Source organism: Vidua chalybeata, chromosome Z, assembly GCF_026979565.1.
Source record: "Vidua chalybeata isolate OUT-0048 chromosome Z, bVidCha1 merged haplotype, whole genome shotgun sequence".
Classification (NCBI taxonomy): Eukaryota; Metazoa; Chordata; class Aves; order Passeriformes; family Viduidae; genus Vidua; species Vidua chalybeata.
The window spans coordinates 13670869-13684877 of record NC_071570.1 but is presented as its reverse complement, the minus strand read 5'-3'; the positions used below and the strand labels follow the sequence as shown (position 1 = coordinate 13684877).

Here is a 14009-nt window from a genome sequence, read left to right as displayed (position 1 = left end):
TTGCTTCTTTATAGTCAACTCAGTGGAACAATTGCTTACAACAACATGTACAATCTGCCTCCATTTTGGTCTTTTTATTACCTATAGTAAGTCCTTTTGCCTCAACAAGAATAAAAAGAAAAAATAGTTGAATGATAAGTTAGCATCTTCATACATACATACATATATGCATACATACATCTTAACAATAAACTGATTAGAAACAATAGACTTTAAGACAGCTGGTGATACTAGTTATATTTGGGTTAAATGTGTTTCATATTTAACGTCATTTTAAAGTCATAATGAAATTGAATTATATTGTTATCCAAGCTGAGTAGGACTTTAACACCTTTACCAAAATGGTTAGCTGTTCTGGGGGAGGAGAGGAACCTGAAGTTGTTATTCAGGGGTGCTAAATTACGGCAGCAATTAAGTAGGTGCAGGAGATCCCGATTACCTGAGCCTTGAGCAGTGTGTCTGGCTCTGGGATATTCTGCTAAGACTTACTTAGGTCCTTCAAATCTCTTCACTGATTTTAGTTCCATCTGATGTAGTACTTACCTTTAAAACATCTTTTCCCACATTACTAGCTCCTGTCTGATTCATTACAGTATTTCCAATAGGCTAAATCCACCACATATTCACCATATACAGGAAGGATTTGGAAAATGAAAACATGAAGAAACTCATAGTAAAACTATCTCTGAAGAACACCAAGTTTATAGCTGTTAATACCACTGTGGTTTTTGTTATTTCTACTTTTTGTTTTATAATCTATATGGGAGTCAAACCCTTGGATTAATACAGGTGCAAATAGGATTACACTCCTTACTTTGTATATCTTTGGAGAGAATATAAATACCATAATTATAAAGGCTTTCTAGTGTACATTCTAAGTTTTATAATGTTTAGCTAGATGTGAGCTCTACTTTATTAACTCATAGTGATTACATAATTTTAGGTTTGCTATATTCTTTTTTCTAGGTTGCTACTTTGTGATGCATTACTGGAGCTTCTTGGGGGGAATATCTTGTGATTTCAGTGTTTTGCTGATCAATTTTTACTAAATGCACTTATTCCCGCCCTGCCAAAAGAGTACTAGTAACACCAGAAATCAATATGCAAGTACAACCATAAAGCCAGAGCTGTTACTCACAGGCAGCAGTGATACCTGCAGAGCCAAAATCTTTGAAACAGATGTTTCATAAGGGTCCTGATGTTTTATAAAGTTTCTGAGAGTATTATAGTATAATTGTCTATAATTGTGGGTTTTTAACAAATATAGCAAAGTGAGTGCTGCAATGCAAGTCATAAAAATTTGCACATATTACACACTATTACAGACTAAAAAATCGGTCACGTTGTCCAGCACACAATATTCAGGACTAAGTTGTACATGTTTTGCAGCCCAGGGGCTATGCTGAATTTTGATACAATTCATACATTGTATATCCAGGGTGTGTATTAAATTTGCACATGAGAGGTAAAAGCAGAAGAGAGGCTTTGGAACTGACATTTTGACAAGTGGAGCTTTGTGCTTTTTGGAAGATTATTGCCTAAATCAGAACAGCAAAGGAGACTTTGATCAGAAGACCAACACACAAGAAGGAGGAAGTCATGAGTACATGGCTGGCATAGAGATTCTGTTTTCAGTTTTTGAGCTTCCTTCCCACAGGAAACAGGGCTGCTGTGCTATTGTAAGGGCACTTAAAATAGCACAGCTGTGGGGTACTATGACAAGGGCTGCTCACACATTAAAAGATGAGTCTTTCCTCTGAGCACCGATAGCACTTCAGCTCTTTAGAGACGTGATGTTTTATCTCATTTCTAAGGTTCCAAAACAACTCTTTGGGAAAACAGTGGGTGTTGGAAAGGGCAGGGGCAACCAGTGAAGAGGATGTCCTATACATCTGTGACTGCAAAAGTTGTGGGGATATAATAATGGTCTCAAATAAATAGTAAGTAACATTTCTGGTGAGCTGTCCAAAGAAAATACAAGTCAGCTACTCTGGCTTAAGAGTACATTGACATTTCAAGAGCAAGTTAGACAGCTATGAAGCAAAATTGACTCAATCTATTTTCACTACCAGTTGATGTTTATTTTGGCTTTATGCCCATTAGTGCAGCAGAGACATTTCCGTACATTGCCTTTGTTATTACAGTTCCCTGTGGTTGTATCAGGGTCTCAGGCAGAAATGGCTCATGCCATGAGCTAGGCAAAGCCAGTAAAGGAGTGGTGATGGTCACTGTGCTACTGAGTTGGGTATATCCAGTGGTTATACACTTTCTGAGTAAGGATTACAGCTGTTGACTTAGCTCTCAAGATTTAAGCAAACTTGGTGCTCAGACACTTTATTTTGGTTTTGGTTTTGCAGAAGTCTTTTTTTCCCATACCCGACTTGTATGTCATTGTGTGCATGCAGCCCTATCAGGGAAGAAAAACCTGAATATCTGAGAATCTGAAGATTTGAGAAAAACACATTAGATGATATTTAAGTTTCTGTTGAGAGGTTCATTGCACTAGAAGTTAATTCAAAAGTACCTGCAGCCCTATCAAAACTTCTCTTTAGGGAATTACTCATGTGCATAAAACTGAAACACAGAAAATATTTTAAAATGGATAAACTAGGCTTTTCAGAAGACATTATATGCAGTAGAGATTTCATTATGAATTTGACATAAGATATATAGTATTGCAAATGAGAGGCTTTCCATGTTCTTCCGTTGACAGCTTTTTCTAGAAATAGGTGCCCTATTCAGTCAACATATTTAATCATTCTTCTATCAAAGAAACACTTACTATATAATTATATACTTATTGTACATTCAAATATATATTTAAATCTTTGTATATAATTAAATAGATTCAAAGAATATACTTAATTAGTCTTCAGTCTACAAAATGTGACCTATTTCACCTGGATTTTTAGTTCGTTTAAACCAATGATGTTTCTTCATCTTTTGCAACTAGCAATTAGTAGGTAATATTTGTTCATCATGATGCTGATGAAGATTCTAGGGGGCCACTTTGCTTCTCCAAAGTATCTGGCATCTCATGAGCTCAACAAACATTTCTTCAATGAAAATAAAAGTGAGCTAATATGGGAAAGGTCAGAATGAAATAAATAGAACAGGTAATTTTTCAAGCACATGTTGATTTTTTATTTTTATAACTACCTTTTTGTACTCCATCACTATATGATGCTGAAGTAGAAATTAGTACCTTATTGCTCATCAATGTAACACACAAACACTGAGCTGTGGTGGATTATAGCAGCTGATGTGTGTGTGATGGGTTGTGCCACAGCTATAAATTCATACTACACCCTTAAGCATCACAGGGATATAGTGCCCATGTTTTCTAGGAGTGAGCTACGAGACCTGTGGGCCAGCTGTGAACCTTTGTAAAATAGAATCTCTGCAGGGAGTTCATATGGCTGAGATGAACATCAATCACCTGCCTTAAGAGAAAGAAACTCCAAGCAAGACAGCTTCTGAGGATAGATAAAGCTGATGAGGGAATCACCTTTGTAAAGAGACAGAATGAAAGACATAACACTATGGCATCAGTCTTTAGTATGGCATTTAACATCTGTGACAGCTGAAATTTTCACAGGGTGTCCCAGACATATGTCTTTTTCCATATAAAATGACAGCTTTAAGGAAATCCACAGCAAATCCATGAAAACATAAGAGAGAATTACTTACTTTGGGATTTAAACACAACAAAAGCCTACACAACCAAACAAAATGTTAAGAAATGTACATTGACTTCCAGGTGAAGTTTCTTGCCTTCCAGTTGTTATGATCTCCAGTTTGGTCGACACATTTGTTGTCAAGGACCTACAGTGACTATTAGCACCAAAAAAATACAGCCTGATTTCTTCAAATGCACCTCTGGCATGACATTTCAGTGAGTTGCAATTTCAGAGAAATATGTGAGATTATTCAGAAAGAAGTTATGGCAAATGCTGTGTTTCTATCTGAAGTAAAAATACTTTCTTTTACAAATGCTAATTTCATAAATTAAAGTAGGACTTCAGAATACAAACAATGTTGAGGAGGATATATTTTATTCTTATGTTAAAGCAGGAAGGCAACATCTTTTGAAGACTGTATTACAGCCTACATCCTTTTAACTGAATTAATAGGTCTACCTGTACTATATAGTCCTGGTTTTTTACGTTTCAAATTGCCAGAATTTATTTAGATTTTGGCACTTTCTATACATTACAGTAATATCTTCATCTAAATGTTTTACATGCTCAGGAAGTAGGTTCTATTTCTCTTAGCTCCCCAGAATTATAATAAATTGCTTCATTGCAGTGCATTTCTTACCAAAAGCTTTTGCTCTATCAGAGCTCCAGACCAACTCAATGTAAGAAAGCACAGCTTTTCCTACATAACACTCTAGCCAGACCTCCCTCTACAAGATCACAGCCGTATGTCCACTCCCTGACTGTAAAACCAGCCTCTCAGTTTTTACTCTGTGTGCAGCAATTGTATCTCAGGACTCTGGCTCACTCTTATGTGGCATCCAGGCAAACCAACACTCTTGGTAATTGAGCCTGAAGCCATGCTAATAACATCCTATTTTAAAGTACTTTTAAGTATCTCACCAGCTGATGAATAAAGAAAATCATATTGAAAACATTGTAAGAGTTGTAAGAGATGTCTACTATATTATATTCCAAGTACTTAATGACAAAAAGTATTATTTATAGAAAATCCTGCCTGATAAGAACCTCAAAACTACAGAAAGCTTTTCTCCAGTGTAATTTTATTACGGATTCCTGCCATCATATCAACATACAAAACAATCAGGATGTTGACATATAGAAATGTGAAATTCACTTTACAAAGATAAGGCTCAAGTTACAGGTATATTTTCCCCTTACACTCCATGAAATAAAACCATTTTTAATACTTCCCAGAGTTGTGTTTATAAATGTTGGACAAACCACAAAATAGATTTCAAGTACATAACATTTTACAATATATAATCCAAGCACAGACAGAAATACACAATACTGTACCTATAGACGCTCCATAGTCCAAGTCTGTCACCTTTACTAGTAAAAAGCTGCTACTCTCTCTGAATGTGCCCAACCACATCCTTCTGTGTATGACATGGTCCTGGCCTTTAAGTTATAACACTTTCATGACTTTCAGTTAAATTACTTTGATAGACCAGGGAATATCAGGAAGGAAAGATGAGAATTTTAAAAGGCCAGGTGTGAATGTATGCACTTGTGATTAGTAAATGCAAGCACATGTGCACACACACTTGCATCTAACCCTACATAAAACTTCACTGCACAATTTTTGAGATTACATTCTGATGTAACTGAGGTATTTTCTGACAAGATTTAAATCAAGCATTACAATACTCCTGGGGTGCACAGGGACGAGACTATGGTAACCAATTTTTTTTTTTTTAAGTGATTATTAGACTTTCTAGGAGGTTGTATGGAACCATGTCTTCACAGTCCATCAGGATGTCTGCTACACAGCCTTCACCACTGAAAATACCTTTTCTGACCCCTTTGTTTAGCAGCAATGCAAATGAATAATTTCCGGTTAAGACCAAATGTCTACATTTGTTCACTCTCCATTTCTATTAGGCTGGATGATTATTACCTCATGGGAAAGGATCATTTAGCTGCAAGTAGCACAGGAAGAAATAGACATTAAATAACTAGTCATGAATGATTCTTCTGGGAAACAGATTATCAAGGACAAACAAAGACAATAAAAAACCACAGTTGTTTAATTTAGCCTTTGTTGGAGGGGAAATGAATAGTAATCTAAAAGTTTTCAGCTGAGGAAAGGAACTCCTAAGCCCTGTAACTATTCTGTCTTTTAAAAACTGGAGAAGATTAGAAGGGAAGGAAAAATCATCTATGAAAATTGCCATTTTAAAACTAGACACTTGCAAAGGCTTACAAGAGAAAACCAAGCAAAAGAGATTCCCTGATACTGAAACTAAAGGAATTTATTTAGTAGGAATTAGACATGTGGTTACAATGTGTTAAATGCACATCTAATAAAATAGCCTCAAATATGTCTCCAATTCATAAATGTCTAAGCAGGAGAAAGAGTCTGAAGCCAAAATTCAAGTTCCTTAATTTAAATATGAAACAAGGCTGCACTAAGCTTGTGGGAGAGGAGGAATAAAAGCTTTCTTGCCTTAGATACAGCCTCTGTGGTATATTTGAGGGCCTTCAAATATTCTCAGCATTGACAAGATTTTACGTAAGTATATTCTCTAAGCTATATTGGAAACTTTTAGATATACAAATCCATGTTACAAAAAACAACATTAGATCTTGTAACTGGCCTCATAATAACAAGGAATGAGGGTAAGTATGGTGCTATATGTGAAAGGAAGTATATTAGTATGCACAGAAAATATGTTGTCTTAGAGATTAGTCATAAAGGGTATCAAGCATGAAGATTCATCTCTTAGTTTAAGCCTTTAACTGTGAGCCAGTAGATTATTTTGAGATCAACTGTATAGCCTAACGCTTTGCTTTTTAAAAGAAGTATGAGAAATTTACTCCTTTTTCACCTTTTCATCTTTATGATTCTTAAAAGTAGCTCACTCACCTACTGATTTTTTTTTTTTTTTTTTTGCTAGTTACTATTATTGTCTTCCGTTATGTACAATAATCTACATTTAGACTGAAGACCCAATATTTCTCTAAACGTACTTGGACTATCTTGTAAAGACTTTCTACAGAACTGAGAAAATGGAAGACAACCTGACAGATAGGAGGAAGGATCGTTTCAGTTCTGCTCACTTCCCCAAGCTTTAGAACTGGGCCTTTCAGAAATTCTTTTGCATACTTGCTGTCAATACTTTGCTACCTTGCCCAGTCAGCCCCTACAGAACTTGAGTGAACTTTCTGTGTGTTTCCCAAACACAGTTCCTTTGTATAGAGCTACATTAAATTCATTCATTCTCCAGCCATAGTTTAAAAAAAAATAATTGGTAAAACACTAAAAACACCCTGCATGCCCCTCTGCATTATTCTTTCTAATGTGCACATTTAAATAACATCATAAGTTTTCTTTCACTAAAAATTTACCAAAATATCTTAAAAACATAAAAATGTAAAAAACCAAACAAACTGAAAAACAAACAAAAACCGAAAACCCAGCATAAACATTGCTTGTATAGGCATTGGTTAGAAGAGATTGTTGCACTAAGGAGTATATTCAAAAAGGTTTTCTTTCAAAATTGTCAGTTTTAGTGTCATGGATTGAAAGGTTAAGGACAATGAAACTTATTGTGACCCTGTCTTATATGGTGTAATAAATGAGCTGGAAGTCTGAAATGTATTTAAAATAAAGCTTCTTTTTGGTTATTGAGAGGTGACTGTATAATCTGGTAATTAAAATGGCAATTTAAGTATGTAAAGGGAACTTAAGGTCATGAAGAGTCTGTAACAAAAACTGTAAGTGAGGATATGAAGGCAGCTGCCAACAGATGGGTCCAGGAACATTATGGAAAGCTGTCACTAACTGAAATTTTGAATATAGCCCTTAGTTGTATTACATTTATGTAAAATTTAAAAGCTGCCCAGAATATCACGGATGAAGTTTATTTTGCAAGCCATCCACTGCCTAAGGGGGCAGTAATATTCAATATGAAACTGCTGAAACTCCGGCGTCTGGCGAATTTCATGAAGGAAAGAGATTTGAAGATCCGACTCCAAGAGAACAAGGAAAAGGGGGAACACAAACAACAATAGTCCAAGGCCTACAAGAAAAAGTCTGGAGAAACTCTTCACAAAAGCATTAACCTCTATGTTGCCCATTAGAAAGTCATAGCTCCATCTCAGGGCTCTCCGAGCTTCTTTCAGTTCTTCCTCCTCTGCAATTAAAAATGCGTTTTCATCTGCTTCAAGTTCCTCAAATGAATCAGTATCATCTTTCTCATTCTCTGCTCTTGGGCAGGTATCAAAAAGCATGTCAATCTCATCATCAACCGGTGTGGGCAGCAGGCTGGCACTTGGATTGTATACCAGCTCTGAGATGGTTAAGGGCTCCTCTTTCATCTTCTCTTCTTGTTCAATGGCAAGATCAACATCCTTCCCAGTATCCTTTACTGGAGAGCTTGAAGTCACAGGTACTGAAATCTCCTCTTCTTTTGGCAGTTGGATACCTGAAGAAATGATATTAAAATAATTATACTGAATTTCTCACAGCCTGGTGGCAAAAGTCAGCCTTCCAGTAGTATATAACAGATGTATGGAAAGAAGATTCTGCAATATTTGCATATTAAAACCAGACTGTACACAATTACCAAAAACTAGAAAAGCTTTTTGAAGAGGGCAGTATCTTTACAACACTGCAGTACACCAGATCTGCTTAAGAGGGTCTGATGTAGCTACCAATGATAATAGTGTAGTGCAAAGCAGAAAAGAGAGCACCTTATTTTCTACTGGCAGTCTGATTTCTGGTAAAAATTAACACCTACTACATGTGTGAATTGGTGCTGTTTGGTGTATAATAATAACAACAACAAAAACTACCAACTTTCATTGCTTTGACATGAATGAGTGTGGTAATTGTAAGATAATAGCTAAGGTTGAGAATAGAGTATGACATTAAAAAGAGACAACAGATTATCATGATAAATTGATGTTAACAGTAGAAAGGTCAAAAGGAGAGGAAGGTTAACATGATATGAGAATTAGATATCATTGGATAGCATTCTAACAGTGTCACCTGTTAAAAAAGCTCCTTCTCATGTTGTTTTTTTTTCTGCTCATCTAATTCTTTTCTCTCTCTTCTAATTTTTTTGTGCTCATCTAGATCTTTTCTCTCTCCTCTAAATTTCTCTCTCCCTTTTACAGAAGATACTTTCTTATGACATTATTCTCTGCTCTCTCAAAACTTACTCTCCTTTTTCCAGTCAATCTCTAACAGCAAGAAGTCTGCAAAGAAGTCTAGCTGTTTACAGCTACATCAGTACTTCAGTGACTGCTGTTAGTTGTCAATCGTAGGAGTTGAGAGGACAGTTGGGCACAGATCTGCCTTGCAAAGTGGTGTTAAGACACCTCCTCATAGAAATTCCCTTTTTATGTATTCAAAATGGCCCAGACAAATACCTTCCCCTGTAATTTGTTATCTTTTCCTTCTTCTCTAGACCTTACTAGCTATGGCACAAAGTGAGGTTTCTCATTTTGGCCAAATGACCAAAACCACTGAATTTCTACTTCCTTTCATTTCATCACTGAGCAAAGCATCTTGGGTTAGCATCTGATGGGTTTGTTTTCCTGACCTGGCTGGACATGCATTCTTGTGGAAACAGCACATGACCAGGGACAGAGAAAGAGAGCAGGAGAATTCCTTTCAGCATCAAAAGTGCATAACTGAAATAAAACTTTGTCCTCAATAATTATTAGTTCAATAATTCAATTAGTTTAATTTTCGTAAGTTTAATTTGACTTCCTACCTAATAATTGCTTGCATCCACTACTCTGTCCTCTCTTATCACAGCCAATTTAGAAATTGATCACATTTCAGCATGAAACTTGTTTTGTGCTGGAATGTAATTGTCTACACCAGTCTTTACATTAAGAAATACACTTGCCACAGTCATCAAGAGGAGGATACAAAACAACTGAAGTGTATGAATTCCAAGAAAAAACAGTATATGAACTCCAAGAAGTGAGAACAAATTTGGAGGATCTTTCTCCAAGCATCTTTCTCCTAAGTAACAGAAGGTAATGCTGGATCATCAAACCATACTCAAGTTACTTGAGAGTACACCCACATTGCATCAAATTACAAAAGCCAAAATTGTTTAACTCTGGAACCCAGCATTAAGAATCTATATGTATCTTTAGATACACAAGTACTACCATTTGATTCTCAAATATGCTTTTCAAATATTCTTAATATGAGTAAAATTTAAGTTGAGCTACTTACTTAGACATTTCAAAATGGTTGAATGCACCCAATTTTACTCTCCTAAATTTAGAATTCTGGCCATAGGCCTCTCTAAACCTGCTTAGGTGCAAGGTCAGTAATATATTTTCATCATGCTTCTCATCAGAGGATAGCTACACCTACCACAAAGAAAGGTCACCCCAATTTATGATTCTTGAGCCTCCTCTTCCTCCCCAGAGTAAATTCCAGCTTGCATTAAATGCCCAGTGAACATAAACAACATATATTAACTTTCATTACAACTGTATTTTTCTCAAATAACTGGCAAACTTCTGACTGTGGGGTTAACCTGTTGATAGAAGGCAACAGAGAAACCTTTTCATGTCACTGTTTTTGTTTCCTGAAGAGTTTGTATTGAAATGGTACTGTGTTGCTGCTCTGAAGCACACATCAGATATACATTCCACTATTTAATTTAAACTGCTAGGAAGAATTTTCCACTCCTTTATTTGTTATTTAAACTCATTAAATCAATGTAATTGCAGTTTATATCAGTCAAATACTAGTGTAAATCAATATTTGAAAATTCAGAATGGGCATTAAATGCTGCTGCTGCAAGCTTATTTGATATTTTAAAAAATTAAAGATATAAAGTTGTTCTTTTTGCTCCTTCATATTCTCTGTAGCATCACAACATTTTTTAAGTCAAGGAATGAGGAAAGAACAGGCTATTAACCAGAGTCAACATGACTGATTCCAGCAAAGTTTCAGTCATGTTGCAATGTATAGATAAGTATGTTGGGCCATTCATATTGTGATGGTTTCAAAATACATAACTATAAAATCATTATGGCAAATATAATTTACAAAGTTATGCAGGCCTTAGAATATCACATTAAAGTACCAGACTTCCACAGTACAATGAATATTCCAGTAAGATAAAATTAAGAGAGAAGAAAGTTTTTTGGATTTTTTATTTTTCAGATAGCCCTCAAGAGAGCCAGTTATCTGAAGTAGTAAAATCAAATTAAAAGAAAAAGAATCCTCAAAATGTTCCAATGGAAAAATAGATTATAAAAGTTAAAGCAAGCCCAACTCCTAATACTCTTTAATTATTTTATGACTCTACTGCAAATCCTTTGCTCCTATTCAGACATAACAATTATTTTGGTTCTGCCCTTATAAGACTATCATTTTATATAATTTGTTGGCAAGATTTTGAAAAGTCTATCTCTTTAACAATAGTTAAAATGTATGTGGTGTTCAGATTTAAAGGATTTTGAGTTGAGAATTAACTTACATTTGAGAACCTCTTCTTTCCATTCTTTACTTTGAATTCTAAATGGCAGTTTACATTCCATAAATCAGAAACTTCTAATACAGATTACTGGAATATCAGGTAAATAAACTCAGGTTTATTTTTTATATTTCCACAGAAAAAGTTTGCTACACTTTTTTGGCAACTGAACAAATTTTACAAAGCCAGAGATCTCATTATCCTAGGTGAAACTCAGTATTCCTCTTCCACCAAATACTATGATTGCTCCAAGCCAGGAACATGAACAGCTGAATAAGACATGACATTATTTTGGTCATCTGCTGTGAACATGAACGTGCAAGAGGTCTGAGAGGTCTGACATAAAAGTTGTCAGCTGCTAGTATTTCTACAGGGGCCAAAAGCAGCAGCTGAGGATTAACAAAATGAAGGGCAGCTCTAGCTCCACCATTCTTAAGAAGCTGCAGTTGCTGGAAGTACAGCACCCCAGAAGAATGTATCCTCTACTTATTAAAAAATTCAGTTCACACATTGTCTATTGGCCGGATATCCTGCACAGGGCTTTTCTTACCAGAAACACAATTACACACTTATAACACCCTTTAATATTGGAGAAAGGAACAAGTGTGAATATACACTAATTTTAAAGAGACAAATGGAAAATTAGATACGGTCCAGAGAGAACAGTGCTAGGAATATTTCATACACACATGTAAACAAAAAAGGCCAGCCAGGCTGCAGTTAGGAGAAATCCTTCCTGTTCTTTTTACTTCTTCCTCTGGAAATATCATGTATCCTTTGCTTATTTTCCATGTGGACAAAATCAATCTGTACTATGAATACAATGACTTTTCAGAGGGAAGGAGAAAGTGATTTTCTCGCATGAGCAAAGTGCATGAATGTCATAAAGAAAATGTAGAAAAATGAGACAGACTCTGGAATTGCATTGAATTTAAATATTTCCCTACAGAGGATCTGTATCAAGCAGGACTTGCATCACAGCCAGAACCTGCCCTCAGAAACAGAAGGTCACAGATTTGTACTGTACCCACATCCCGTGCCCATAAAAGACACCTGTTACAGCTTTGCAAGGAGAGTTAATCAATGACAGTTTATAGTAACTCCTTTTTAGGCAGTGACCTGACTTTCCTACTGGCCATTACTGTTTGCTTTAGTCTAATGGAAACTTCTAGAAGGGAGCAAAGCCCTGTCCCAGCTGCCAGTTCATATGACTTGGATGTTTTGTGGCACAGCTCGCCTCCTAGCTGTATTGTGTCCAATGTCACAGCTAGTACAGCCCCTGAAGGCCACTAGTCTGCTTTCCACACCCCACAGAGGTCACCCAAAACACAGAAGCAGAAGCAAAGCAGAGCATACTGCATGGAGGGCATTCTGGGATGCCTGTCTTCCATCTCTCTTTGGCCAAGAAGGAGTTCAATCCAGAGTTGTTGATCCCCTTCCAGAAACAGGATTAAGCAGCAATAGGACTGAAGGAAGCATCAGGGAGAGAACTGTGTATCATGGGAGCAGGAATGAGAAGGCAAGATGCATTTATCAGCAGCTCAGAGAAAGAAGGACCTGGGGATGGGACTGCAGTGACTCAGTGTCCAGCACCATGCCAAGGACAGTGAGGTTGAAAAGTGCTGAGTACTGATGTGAAAGCTTAGCACCCCAGCAAAAGGGCAAGTGGGACATTTCAGCATTCCCACTCAGCTTGGGTGACCCCTCCCGGCACAGGTCAGCGTTGTTCTGAAAGGGTTGCAATGGGGCTCTCCCGAGGAGTTATGTTCCATGTTAGAAGTCTTGCACAAGATACTGCCTGTGCTTTGGTGCTGCTACATACGTGTTATATGCTGATATATAGATATATATATTTTTTTTAAATATATGTATACTTTTTGCATATTTATTTCAAAAGGTTTAATATAGTATGAACAGTACTACAAAATCAAGGTGTTTTAATAACTAAGTTGTCCCAACATACAAATCTCTTATGATTGCTGTCATTATATTAAACCAATAAGATGTCTTGCATCTATTTGAAGCCAGTATTTAACCTCTAAGATGTAAAAATACAAAACATATGTCAATAACAAAGCTTTTGCAATTTTGCTACTATGTTTAAATCAAGGGAATTAGGTGTATTCTCATAGATTCTACTATTTTCATTGAGTGGTGAACTCAAGCAAAGACAACCAGGAGCTGTTGCTACTCAGAGACAAATCACTGGAAGAAGCAGTTTCTCATATATCTACTGCACTCACTGCTTTCTAAATTTCAGATATCAAAAGAGTAAAAATATTCTAATCTTTGCCAGAACACTTGCAGTTAGTTCTTTGATTAAAAACTAATTTCTGAAATGAATATTCAATGCAAAGATTTAATATAGGTCAGTAAAAACTGAAATAATTCAACCTATAGGTGCCCAAATATCAAAAACAATCAATACTACAAAATCATGGAAAAACAAATTTAAAAATGTCTTATGACATTAAGGAAATGGACATATTTACTGACGGGGCAGGGGGAATGGATCTCTGGCAAAGGCATTTCCTAAAAAAAAAATCACTTTGCTATTCAAAGCAATACTGAATGCTTTTTGTTCCTTGGGTTGCACTCCTCGTGTGTGTAGTAGAAAAGGGAGATAAATGAGACTCTGCCCAAGCCCCCACCATCATCCACCAGCCTTAGTACTATTATTCAGTATATGAAATTATTCAGTATCTAGAAAAATAAACCAAAGAAGGTTACAAACTGGAAAACTCAACTACTGCATTCAGCTCACATTCAAAATCTACTACCTTCTAGTTTAACAACTATTTAGTTTTGTCATAAATTACTACAAAGT

The 14009-nt window shown here is 36.1% G+C and overlaps 1 protein-coding gene across 4 annotated transcripts in view; it reads right to left on the bottom strand.

The window, feature by feature from the left end:
• Window positions 1-7556: 7556 nt before the first annotated feature.
• FRMD3 (FERM domain containing 3) overlaps window positions 7557-14009 on the bottom strand; it is a 123544-nt gene continuing 117091 nt past the window's right edge. For all 4 annotated transcript variants that reach the window (XM_053931588.1, XM_053931589.1, XM_053931592.1 and 1 more), the window contains one exon: window positions 7557-8152. In XM_053931588.1, the coding sequence (XP_053787563.1) occupies window positions 7557-8152 (596 nt within the window). The remainder of the gene's footprint in view (window positions 8153-14009) is intronic.